Genomic DNA, 13240 nt, shown 5'->3' with positions numbered 1-13240 from the left:
TTTGCAAAGCTATTGATTTGTACATTGACAGTTGGATCCAGTTGCCGCAATTAAAAAAAAAAAAAAGGTCCCGCATCTTGCGAGATTTAACAGTGCATGTTTCTTGGGAGACAGTCAGCTTGTCTGGTGCAGTAAAAATTATGAGTTTTTGGTTTTGAATTTCAAACCCTTTATTGTGTAAGATTGAAATCACGAGAAATGTTTGTTTACAGGAAAAAAAACAATGCTGCAGTTGTTTCCATCCTATTTATTTGTCTGTGTCTTATCTACATTCAATATTCAAAAAGCGGTAAGTTAGTGAGAGATGGAAAAACAAAACGTAAAAAAAAAAAATGGTAACAAGACAAACGGTCTTTAGCTTTTCACATAAGGACATGAGTGGAACTGTAGGATATACCAAAATGAATGGTGATCTTGAAAAGAAATGCGAATTTATTTGAGTTTATTCGTGTTGCTATTAATGTGATTGATGTAGTTTATTTTGTTTTCTTGTTGATTTTTAATATTATATATATATATATATATATATATATATATATATATATATATGTATGTATGTGTGTGTGTGTGTCACAATAAGTAATTAGTTATTTGTATTATAGAAAGGGAAAGTTTCGACTTACAGGCAATGACGAGGATTTTAGGAAGAATAGCGAAATGTACACAGACTACTTTAAAAGGCTGTAGACAGCTGTGGACGTAGAGATTTCGCTTGACCGGATTCGACGGTTTTATGAACTTCAAGATCTAGTTTGACGACATTCGACGGTTTTATGAACTTCAAGATCTAGTTTGACGACATTCGACGGTTTTATGAACTTAAAGATCTAGTTTGACGACATTCGACGGTTTTATGAACTTAAAGATCTAGTTTGACGACATTCGACGGTTTTATGAACTTAAAGATCTAGTTTGACGACATTCGACGGTTTTATGAACTTCAAGATCTAGTTTGACGACATTCGACGGTTTTATGAACTTCAAGATCTAGTTTGACGACATTCGACGGTTTTATGAACTTCAAGATCTAGTTTGACGACATTCGACGGTTTTATGAACTTAAAGATCTAGTTTGACGACATTCGACGGTTTTATGAACTTAAAGATCTAGTTTGACGACATTCGACGGTTTTATGAACTTAAAGATCTAGTTTGACGACATTCGACGGTTTTATGAACTTAAAGATCTAGTTTGACGACATTCGACGGTTTTATGAACTTTAAGATCTAGTTTGACGACATTCGACGGTTTTATGAACTTAAAGATCTAGTTTGACGACATTCGACGGTTTTATGAACTTTAAGATCTAGTTTGACGACATTCGACGGTTTTATGAACTTAAAGATCTAGTTTGACGACATTCGACGGTTTTATGAACTTAAAGATCTAGTTTGACGACATTCGACGGTTTTATGAACTTCAAGATCTAGTTTGACGACATTCGACGGTTTTATGAACTTAAAGATCTAGTTTGACGACATTCGACGGTTTTATGAACTTAAAGATCTAGTTTGACGACATTCGACGGTTTTATGAACTTAAAGATCTAGTTTGACGACATTCGACGGTTTTATGAACTTAAAGATCTAGTTTGACGACATTCGACGGTTTTATGAACTTTAAGATCTAGTTTGACGACATTCGACGGTTTTATGAACTTAAAGATCTAGTTTGACGACATTCGACGGTTTTATGAACTTTAAGATCTAGTTTGACGACATTCGACGGTTTTATGAACTTTAAGATCTAGTTTGACGACATTCGACGGTATTATGAACTTTAAGATCTAGTTTGACGACATTCGACGGTTTTATGAACTTAAAGATCTAGTTTGACGACATTCGACGGTATTATGAACTTTAAGATCTAGTTTGACGACATTCGACGGTATTATGAACTTAAAGATCTAGTTTGACGACATTCGACGGTATTATGAACTTTAAGATCTAGTTTGACGACATTCGACGGTATTATGGACGTAGAGATTTAGCTTGACGACATTCGACTATCCCCCTTCGTTATTATTACACTTCTTGTTCGACATTCGCTATCAGCCTCGACCAACATATATTCTTGGCCATTTCCTTGTGTTATTGGATTTCGTTATTGGAGTGTCACTTTCGTTTGGGTTTGATGTGATGTGGAGAAATTAGGATGTAAACATAGAAATTTGGTTAGTCGTGAGTCCGTCAATTAGATGTAGGTCGGTGTCACTCCATTTTATGACACCGAAGGCGTAAAGGGGCACTGGGGGTGGTGCGGTTTCTGCCTCGTTACCGTGTTGTTCCTCTGCTAGTAGTTTATGGGCAGAACAAAATGGAGACATTTTACTTTTTAATAGTGAAGTTAATCATCATTGGCCTCCTTTAGTCGTAGAATGACTATGGTTCATCTCGAACACTTTTTCATATGGCTGTGAGCCCTATTTTGGAGAGACAAGCAAGTGATTGGGCGATAGTTTGGTTGATTCGGATCACCTTTTTTGGGGAGGAAAAATGTTCTCTCTTCAATGAGTTCTGTCAGAATTGAAGACGGTTCTAATGTTAACTCATTAAAACTTGATATTTGTGGTACATGTATGGCTGTAAGTTTTTTTTTCAGCCAAATGTTGTGTATATTGTCCGGCCCAGGAGCAGTCAGTTGTTAATTTTTTTATATAGCCGATGAGGTCTGCTCAGCTGTGAAATCCTGATCAGACATTTCTGGTATTATTTTGTTTGTAGTTTGGATTTCGTCGATTCAGTTAGCCAGCGCGTTGTGATGTATGAATGCGCCGTGTTTTGTGATTTCAATGTGTTGAATTTTGTCAGCATCATTATCAGCTAGTTTACGGAAGAATTGTTTTCTTTTTGTTTTTAAATAGAGTCTTATGCTCTTTCGTATTGGTGGTTTCGTTGTAGCGCTTTAATCTAGCTCTATCTAGATTTAACTTTCTGACAGCGTATTTTCGAGGAATAATAGTCGTGTGTGGCTATCGTAGTCCGTCACTTTGATTCCAGTTGTTCTTAAAATGGTATTTTTTTGTTGTTGTTGTTGGTAAGAACTTTTGAGGAACTTTTGTTTCCAAGATATTGTCCAAGAAACATTTTCGTTGGTTGGCTGAGAGAGGGGGGTGGTGTCATTTGTATCTGAGATGAGCTCTTGTATCTGAAACTTATGACCTACTTCTCTTCTTATTATTTTAATATCTGTAGGGGTAGCTTTTTTTTTTTATTATTACAGACCGTCTGTCTACTACATTCTGTGAGGTTTAAATTGCTAATTAATTATTATTATTATTATTTCTATTATTATTACTATTATTATGTTAGAAACGAACGAGTATTCATTCTCTGGCGCAGCCAGGGTCAAGTTTCGGTAAAGGGAAACAAAATTCATCGTAGTCCCTTTATCAGTTTCCACTGAGGAATTTTCTGGTGATGTGGCAGGTCTGCAGCAGTACCGCCCTCTGACAGGCAACGAGAATGTTCCTAGGAATGCCAAAGGCTTTGACGGTATCTGTGAGGTCAGTTGTTATTATCCCCTCGGTTGATATGACAATGGTGTATATTGTTGTTTTAGATAACTTCCATAAACGCTTAATCTCCAAGCATAGGTTCCCATATTTTCGTTGTTTTTCCAACTCAGTTTTTCTTAAATTATGAGATAGTAGTACGGCGATAATAATGGTAGCGGCTTTTTCTTTTTTATCGATGAGCAGCAGATCAGGGCATTCGTAAAATTCCGGAATTGTTCATATTCATAAAAGGAAGGGATTAAAAATTTAAAAAAAACTACACACAACTTGCGTACTTCATATGCCTGTTTTGAGGGCCTAGCTTTAGCCCCGCCTCTTCGCCTAACTTACTGTGAGGGCTAGAGCTAAATCGTTACAGTGTAAGGGGCTGGGTTAATGTCTAAATATTGTTATGGTAAAAAATCAAAGATCTAGATACGGCGCATTTTGGGCAAGGCCTTTTTACAAAGCTTATATCAACTGACTCTGTCAGTCTGCCTGTCTGTCTGGTAAAAAGTTTGTAGGCCTCAAGTTATTTCTCCCAAACCCATTCTCGAATCAAGTTGAACTTACTTAAACAATTATTCATTGGCATAGACAAGACAAATGAATACACAAAATTAGTCAATTAATTACTGATAATTAGTTATTTTGTTTGGTATTGAAAAAGGCGGAATAAATATTAGATGTGACTGTATTACATTTGTATTCGATTTTTTAAAACCGGGATTAAGATGAAATTTTGCATAATTATTTTTAGTCGATGACAGTACATGAATCAATCAAAAAATGAATCAATTAGCTAATCAATTAGTGGTAATTAATTTATTTTGTTTTATGTGGAAAAAACAGCTTATTCCTGCGGTATTAAAATATATGCAGAGATTTTCTGGTTCTTCCGATTTGATAAACTTCTTAACTTTTACTTTACAAAGCGAAGTTTCATGCAAACCTTTTCAATGTAACTATTTTCATTTAGGCCTAACTATGAAGGTCTTTTATCTTTTATATTATTTTTCGAAGACGTTTTTTTTTTGGGGGGGGGGGGGAGAGTAGGGGTGTAGAGCTACGTTATGTGACTTTACATTTATAAAGATGTCTGCTGTGTATTAATTAAATATTCTTCTTCACACCTGATACGTTGTTGCGTATGTGTACTAATGAGTACTACAACTACAACCATAATAGCACAACGAACATAGAGATTCAGAACTTGATGCTTGAATAGCAGACGATACATTTATTTAATATAAAATATTAACTCACTAGCAAGTCCAGCCGAAAAGAATTACATATCATATCTCACAAAATATCTTATGAAATCCAATTGAATACATCAAATGCACAAAATATTAACATTCAGAAGTACCTTCTGAACAATAATAATTTATACATCTATTCCCTTCTATATCATGGTGACTACTGACTTTTGACCATGTGGACAGCTCTCAGACATGATTTTTTCCATCACTCCAAGCAAACCTTCACGTGAAAAATGTTATCCATGAATTTCAAATGTACTCCGTGATTCCCGAGTAGTTCATGTCACAATATCTAACGAGCAATGTTGTAACAAGGGGTCGAGCCCGCTAATTCTCTACCCCTCTAATTCCCCTCTTACTTTATCAGCTTTCCTCAAGGTGTGGATTGCCCTTAACATGAAGATAATCTTACGATGAATAGGCTTACGCTACTTGTGCCTCGATTGTCACTCACACAACTTACTTTTATTTCACTGAATTTGACATACCCTTTTTTATAGGATGGAAATTGAATAGTGAGATGTAGAAGTCAGGAGAAAAGGTCTGTGTTTTTTTTTCTTTAAGGTATTTCTTCACAGATCTAGGTCACAAATCTAATTCTCCTCTAGGTAATTGATCAGTGTGATCATCAAATGTATGGTTACATCTGTATGAAAGCATGTGTGTGTGTGTGTGTTTATACATTTTGTTAGGGTTTTACATGGAGCTAGGATTAGGGTCTAGACTAAAATTGCCTCTTTCACAATCAATAGTTACGCTAGTGGTTCAGATTCAGTGTTACAGAGTGCGCTGGTGCGCAACAATGCGTCTTAGTAAAGGCAAAAGTATAACTTCTTACATCCGTTTGTCCCAAACAGATGCAAGTTCACTACAGACATTGGCGGACTCGGTGTTAAGCTCGGCCCGGGCATTTCTATGCAATCCGGCCCACATATTGTAAATCATATGATGGACATCCAATTGTAGGTCTACCTGTCTTAAAAATTATTCTGTTAAATTTGATAATGTATCGATAGCTGAACACATACATATGATAAACACTAGAAAAATAAAGGCGTTATATCCCTTTTATAATCGATAAGTGTAGGTCCTAAAAATGTGAAGCCTTCTTGTAGCTTTGTCTACGAATATAGGCTATTGCATAACTTCAGAAAATGTGTTAGATTAAATTAGTATTACACTGTAGAATCTGTAAATCTGTTTTTAGCGTTTGTTAATAAACACATATATTTTATTGTGAACCCTCGTTGAGTTGCATCCCTTAAATTACAAAATTGGTGTCAGAAGTAGGACAAGAAGAATGACAACGCTGAGGAGACTGGATGAGCTTAGAGTTACATGCAGTTAAAGCAGGAGATCCAAGGCAGAGAGCTAAAGATTGGCTGGGGTAGGGAAACACCACCAAGTACATGGCTTCGGCATGCTTTGGTTGATGAAGGGCGTGATCTACTTTTTTTTGAGGTGGACCCAGATATCGGCGAGCTACTGTACGCGATGTATGTAACTGGATGAGGGAACAAAAGCTGCAACATGCAGGACTCGATGAAGGAAAAGACAAACTGATGGATACCCAATGAGGCCATGTGACAGGTGGGTAAATGTGACGTGTGTTTGGCGCGTTTAATGTCTAGGGGATGATTATTTTTATAGCTATCACACAACAACCCGTCAGCATATAAATCGGGAGCAGAGACGCAAGGAGACAAGCAATGAAAGAAAGATACAAAGTTAAAAATGAAGAATATTTATTTACATAAATATTTACATATAATAATAAAAAGGGGGAGGGTTTGCATCTATCTCTAGTGAATACTATGTCTAATCATCACTCTTGCACTTAATAAGAGAGTATGTCACTTTGTCCTCTGACTTAGCTGGTTGTCCTGTTGATGTCGCAGCTGGCTGTATCCTGGCTTGAGGTTCTGCAGCTGGAGGTGGCGCTCTAGCAGGTAGAGGGACGCCGGTGATATAGTTCTTGTGGAGTCTCAATCCCAAGTTCTTATATCTGTAGTGGGCACAGTAGAGCGGGTGGCCGGCTACCGCGGGCACTAGGTTACTGCGGGCAGAGCTGATCTGCCGTGGGCAGCGTAGTTGACAGGATCAGACCAGTGAGTTGCAGAGGTTTTGGCGTAGCTATGACGTCTCGCACAGATCTGAGTCTATAGGGACGTCGCACCTAAAAAGTTGACAGGTGGGCTGTCGAATAGGCGGGCAAGGCCGATAGCGCCAAGTAGTAGAGTTGAGTAGATCCACGTAGGTGGTAGAGGATACTCAATAGCAAGTGGGCAAGTGATCCAATAAATAAGCAAGTGCAGTGCTAAATAGCACTTAGCACATAGGCAATAGGTGATTCTCGATAGTAAATAGCGAATAGGCAGACACCTGAGGGAGGCTGCGGATAAATAAAGACAAGTTAGGACATGTCTCTCATGCATCTTATCGATGCCCTCGACTGAGGTGCATTAGTCAGATTGGTAAAATTGCTTTAGAGCACAATGGGGAGACGATGACAAAGGGGATTTGGAAAATAGATTGCTGATAGTAGCAATATAAAAAGGTACATAAAAGGGAAAGTAATAATATAAAAATGTACATAAAGGGGAAATAATAATCTCAAATAAATAACACAGGTGGATAGAGAAAGAAAGGGGGGGGGGGTGAATTGGGCGGGGGTCAGCGACCAAGACGGTTTGTTTACATATGGCCGTGTGTCGAGAACAATGGAGCGCGCTTGAATGGAACGGGTGTCCGTTCAAGGGGCGCAACTCTCGTTAGAGTAAAATGAGTAAAGGGGAGATAATTCATATATCTTCTCTTCTAAACGCAGTATCAGTGCGCTAGTAAAATTATCAAGGCGATCAGCCGAGATAAAGGAAATAAAATGGATGTACAAATATATACATGGTTGCATCAACGATCAATTGAGCAACGTAGCATTAATAGAGTAATGCAATAAACAAATACATACATAGGACATGTTTATGTTTTCTACTTACGACAGTGAGAAATACACAATGCACTAATTAAATGTAAATGGAATAATAAAATACACATAATAGTCTCCAGTGAGAAATATGCACAAAGTAATTAAGATGGAACTTGTGATTAAGTTCGGCTTACCACCAGGTATTTCTCTAGGAGTAAGAATGTATGAAGTAGTCCAGACTCGATTGACAGCGATAGAGAAATAAGCGGGTCTGGTTGATTTAATCTACTTTATATACAGGCCTGGAGAATGTGAGCGGAAACAGGAAATGTCCTAGGCTTAAGATTTATCTTACACGTGGGTGAATTTGACTCGAGGTGGGAGTCGCACCTTGGAACGTCGAGAGGCGCTTTGAATAGAGTAATCTCCTAGATCAAAGAGAGACGTGGGAGAAGGGGGGAGGAGAGTGACTTGCATTCCACACCAGGTGGTGTCAACTGCGCTCGTCAGACATCCGGCCGGTACGATCAAAGAGAATGCGTCTCTCTTTACCCCGGTCAAGGGAAGATAAGTCGAAAGACGCGGCCTAGCTATCTCCAATGTGGTCAACTAAGTCTGGCCTGGAGGGGAAAATGTGGTGCGGGTGAAGAATTTAGGGGTAGGATGGGGTAATAATTAAAATAAAATAAATAAATAATGAGAAATAATAATTAATGCTGTGATAAATTTGAGTGACTCTGACAGCGAGCTTTTGACTTGTCACAGGCCACGATGATGTGAGAGAGACAAGTTCCATTCTAACTCTCTATCTCTCTCTCTTTCTCTCTCTCTTTCAATCTCTCTCAATCTCTCTCCATATATGTATGGTTTGTGTCCATGCTGTCCGCTAGGAAGGATCAAAGTATTAAATAAATGTTTATGTAGACCCCATGGGCGTAGCCAGGATTTTTTTCGGAGGGGGGGTTTGGGGGGAATTATTTCCTCCTCCCCCCCCCCCATGCGAAAAAAAAAATATTTATATATATATGGATGTGTGTGTATGTGTGTACATAATCTTTATTACATTCTGAACCTTCATTTTTTTTTTGGAAGTCGTTTAGTGTGCCCTAGAATAGGTTCTTCCTGGAGTTAGTGGAAAAATTGTAGACTCTCCGCCATAGCTAGCAATAGGTTCAGGGGAGCGCTAGGAGCTCCCCCAGCGCGGGGCAGAGCCCCGCCGCCAAGCACTATTTCTGGTATTGAAAGCCAACAAAATGCATATTCTGAGGTATCTACACTGCATTTTCCTGCTATTAAAAGTTTTATTTCAAAAACCAAATGTGCTATTCTTACTGACTTAAACCCTCCCGCGCCGTTCGGCGCATTTGCCGTCAAGCTGTTTCTACAAAAATCTGTGACTAGTAATGTCTGAAGCCTCTTCCCACCTGCTCTGAGAAACTCCATAAATGTATGGCGCCAAGTTGTACTAGGATGTCATCGCAACTCTTATTATGCCTAATTCATTTTGTCGGAGAACAAGCCCCGCAAACCTCATGCGACGCTCTGTCAAAATCTTACTAAGGGGTCGCATCCCAGTTCGGCATAGGATTGTCTTGTTTTATACCCGATCTCTATCAATGACTCCCACAATCTGTCTTAGCCATCTTTGTTGAGCCACATTTAGTGCTTTTCAATTTCGGCAGATGACCATTCACTGGTAGAAATGTGTAACCGCTCTTGAATACTCTCTTGAAGACAGGTGACTCTAGTTTGCTTTAGATTTTATATCGAAAAAGGAAATTTTATCGTCAAAATCATCTATTGGGGGTTTTAAACTAAAAAATCTCCGGACTTATGGTGTTTTTTTTTAAATTCAAAACCCCATTTAGCTACGGTCATAGAATTTGGTAACTGTAGTTTGCTTTAGAATGATATTGAAGATAGAGGTTTTACACCTCAAAACGCTCTGTAGGGGGATTTTAAACTCAAAACCATCTGGAGGGGTTTTAAAAAGCCATCTGTAATAGAGGGGTTTAAACTCAAAACCCCCAATTAGCTTGGCTACGCTCAAATAATTTGAGTGTGTAATTTGCTTTTTTTTATATTGAACGGGGGTTAAACTCAAAACCACTTTGGGCTACGCTCATAGCATTTTGAGTGCGTAATTTTTAAATTGTTTTTTACATTGAAGATGCATTTTTTAGCTTCAAACCCCGCTGACGGGGGGTTTAAACTCAAAACCCCTTTGGCTACGCTCATAGATTTTAGAGTGTGTAACTTGCTTTGTTTTTAATAATTTTTTTTAGTATTTTTTACCTTCAAACATCGCTGGAGGGGGGTTTAAACTCAAAACTGAATCAAAACCAATTTAGCTAAGCTCATAACATTTTAAGTGTGTATTTGCTTTTTTTATATTAAAGAGGGGGTTTATCGTAAATTTTTGAGGGGGTTTTAAAATCAAAATCTTCCTTAACTGTGCTCTTGGAAATTGGGGATTGTCGTTTGCATTTTTTTGTTTTGTTTTATAGAAGAGGGAGATTTAAGTGCAAAAACCCCTGGTAGGGGGTTTTAAACTCAAAACCCCCTGGTAGGGGGTTTTAAATTCAAAACCCCCTTGGCTGTGCTGTGACAAGGGATGGTTTAGTATTAAAATCTCACCTAAAATAAACAAAATCAAAGCAAAAAAGTCACCAAATTCCTATCCCCCCTGCGGGGGGGATTTCATTTCGGGGGGGGGTTGAACCCCAACCCCCCCCCCCCCCTGGCTACGCCCATGGTAGACCGGTGTGTTTGTGTGGGGGGAGGAGACTTATATCTTCAATATAGTGGGACGCTGTGGCGTTACATGGTAGCCGTGGGCCCGGGTTCAAGAATATGTTGGTGGGCCCTCCCCCGCACTAAAAGACAAATTTAGTGTGTGACTAAAATAGAGTAGTCTGTTTGTGATCCGTTTGTGATACGTGCCATAGACCAATAAATTAAATAATGATACAAAATAAGCAACTTTCCTTTATTGATAGTCTAACACTATCTGTCATTTGGGACGTTTCATAATCGCAGATAGAAAAATAGCAAGACATGCAAAAGAAAATAGGAATCTTTAAAATTCAATTCACCAACAATAGTACAACTGATACAATAAATCACATTCATTACAAGCGCTTTCTTCCCTAGCGCTATTAGAGACAGGAAAGGGTCACCTAGATCAGGTAATCGAATGACTTAGCTCTGGCTAATGACTATGCACGATGTAGATCTTGAAAGGACTACTGTAATTTAGAAGACGAAATGCTTGTATTTTAAACGTTTTTATGTTGTTTTTTCTGCAGGTATCTCTATTGTTGAGAAAAGTATAAATGAAAGCCAGGTAAGTTTCAGGAGATTCCCACGATAAACTAAACAATGTCAAGGACACTAAATTGATCTTCACTGTTCCCAACAAAATATAAAATAAGTGATGAATAATTTTAACGATATCTCAATGCATGGAATATTTTTTTTTTTTTTTGCATATAATCTTCTTTATTACTCTTAGTCAGTCGCCCATTTGATTTTTAAAAATTTTTACGTCATAGAGTGAAAGTTTAATGCTTCCGTTGTATTAAAATTATTTTGTGCAATAAATAGTATGAACCGAGGAGCTTAGAAAAATTGATTCAGCAGTGGAGAAAGTATACGCCAGATTTACCAGAATGCTATCTCTTCATAGTTTTTCTGCATGTATGAAGGTCTCTAATATATCTGCGAAATACCATTCATTCACTGATTCACAGATTCACTCATTCACTAATTCACTGATCATCCTATTTCTGAAAATATTGAAACCTGCCTTTTAACCTGCCAGGGTGGACCACTTCGTGGGCCGATTTTGAGTTTGTGTTTCCACACAAACTATCTTTGTAACCCTGTTATAGTTATGTTTAGAAGAGGGAATACTGGCCCTAAATTAGATTCATTAGTTAATTTCTAAAGTCGGAAACCATGGCCAAAATGCTGAAACCATATTTCTTTCTCTTTACCAAATCCATCAATTACATTTTCGAATATCCCGTTTTAATGTTCAGTTGTATACCTTCCATGTGTGTGTGCCTTATGCGTGCCAAGATATTTCTCTCTCTCTCTCTCTCTCTCTCTCTCTCTCTCTCTTTCACACACACACACACACTACAACGTAAAGCCTATATTTCTTGAAAAAGTAGATTCTAGACTTTGTCCACTTACGTTTCAAGATATATGCTATTGGGTTAAATCTATAGCCAGACAAAACTATCAAAACAGTTTCCCCCCAATTTCTTATAAGAGAAAAACCTTTTAATAGTTTGGGTAAGAGGTGTAGGTTTATCAGGGCCGGTTTTGACACCAAGTGCGTCTGTTGAATATGCATTTAATACAGTCCAATTTTATTTCATTCTCAGAAAATCGAACCCAAACCTTACGAAGTAACAATAGTAACGTTGTATGTTCCCCTGGGGAAGTTTCGGAAAGGACATGCGGGACACTTCTTTGACAATGACAGATATAGAAAATGGATGCAGACTTTCAATTGGTTATCCAACAAACTTGTGGCCTTCCTCACCGATGACGATACATACAACTACTTCAAGTAAGTATTTCAACATTACTTCACGTAAGTATTTCAACATTACTTCACGTAAGTATTTCAACATTACTTCACGTAAGTATTTCAACATTACTTCACGTAAGTATTTCAACATTACTTCACGTAAGTATTTCAACATTACTTCACGTAAGTATTTCAACATTATTTAAAGTAAGTATTTACACATTACTTCACGTAAGTATTTCAACATTATTTAAAGTAAGTATTTACACATTACTTCACGTAAGTATTTCAACATTATTTAAAGTAAGTATTTACACATTACGTCAAGTAAGTGTTACGTCTTCTTATATGATGACTTTTAATGATACAATAATAGACACATATATGGTAGATTATGATGACTTTAATCTTTAGTTACAATTAATAATGTGTCAACAATAACTTTGATTACATTCCTTCATTTCCGTATTTACAAATTACTTCAAATAAGTATTTTAACATTACTTCAAGTAAGTATTTTAACATTACTTCAAGTAAGTATTTTTACATTACTTCAAGTAAGTATTTTAACATTACTTCAAGTAAGTATTGAAACACTACTTCAAGTAAGTATTTTAACATTACTTCAAGTAAGTATTTCAACACTACTTCAAGTGAGTATTTTAACATTACTTCAAGTAAGTATTGAAACACAACTTCAAGTAAGTATTTTAACATTACTTCAAGCAAGTATTGAAACACTACTTCAAGTAAGTATTGTTGCAACTCTCGGCTAGGCACTCAACGAATAGGCATGCAACTCAACACAGTTTAACAGGAAATAATAGTTGTGTTTATTCACTAGGTTAAACACATAACATGATGATTCATCCTTCAGCATTCTCAGAGTCTTACTACTAAGTATACCAGTCCTTTGCTACTTAACCCAAATGTGGACCAAAGACAGCCTTCCCCGCTTCGCTCCAGGTCCCTACTACAACCTTCAGGCAGCACAAAAGTTGGCCTCTTAGTT

The 13240-nt window shown here is 37.4% G+C and overlaps 1 protein-coding gene across 1 annotated transcript in view; it reads left to right on the top strand.

The window, feature by feature from the left end:
* Window positions 1–13240, top strand: part of LOC106053131 (uncharacterized) — a 62463-nt gene that overhangs the window by 36967 nt on the left and 12256 nt on the right. Inside the window, exon 1 of the mRNA XM_056015253.1 lies at window positions 12083–12267. Coding sequence (XP_055871228.1) covers window positions 12194–12267 — 74 coding nt within the window. The 5' untranslated portion in view covers window positions 12083–12193. Of the gene's footprint in view, window positions 12268–13240 lie in introns of the transcript that reaches the window.

Source organism: Biomphalaria glabrata, chromosome 17 (assembly GCF_947242115.1).
Source record: "Biomphalaria glabrata chromosome 17, xgBioGlab47.1, whole genome shotgun sequence".
In the NCBI taxonomy this organism is placed as follows: Eukaryota; Metazoa; Mollusca; class Gastropoda; family Planorbidae; genus Biomphalaria; species Biomphalaria glabrata.
Note: the sequence above shows the minus strand (reverse complement) of the source record. Positions and strands in the feature narration are given on the sequence as shown.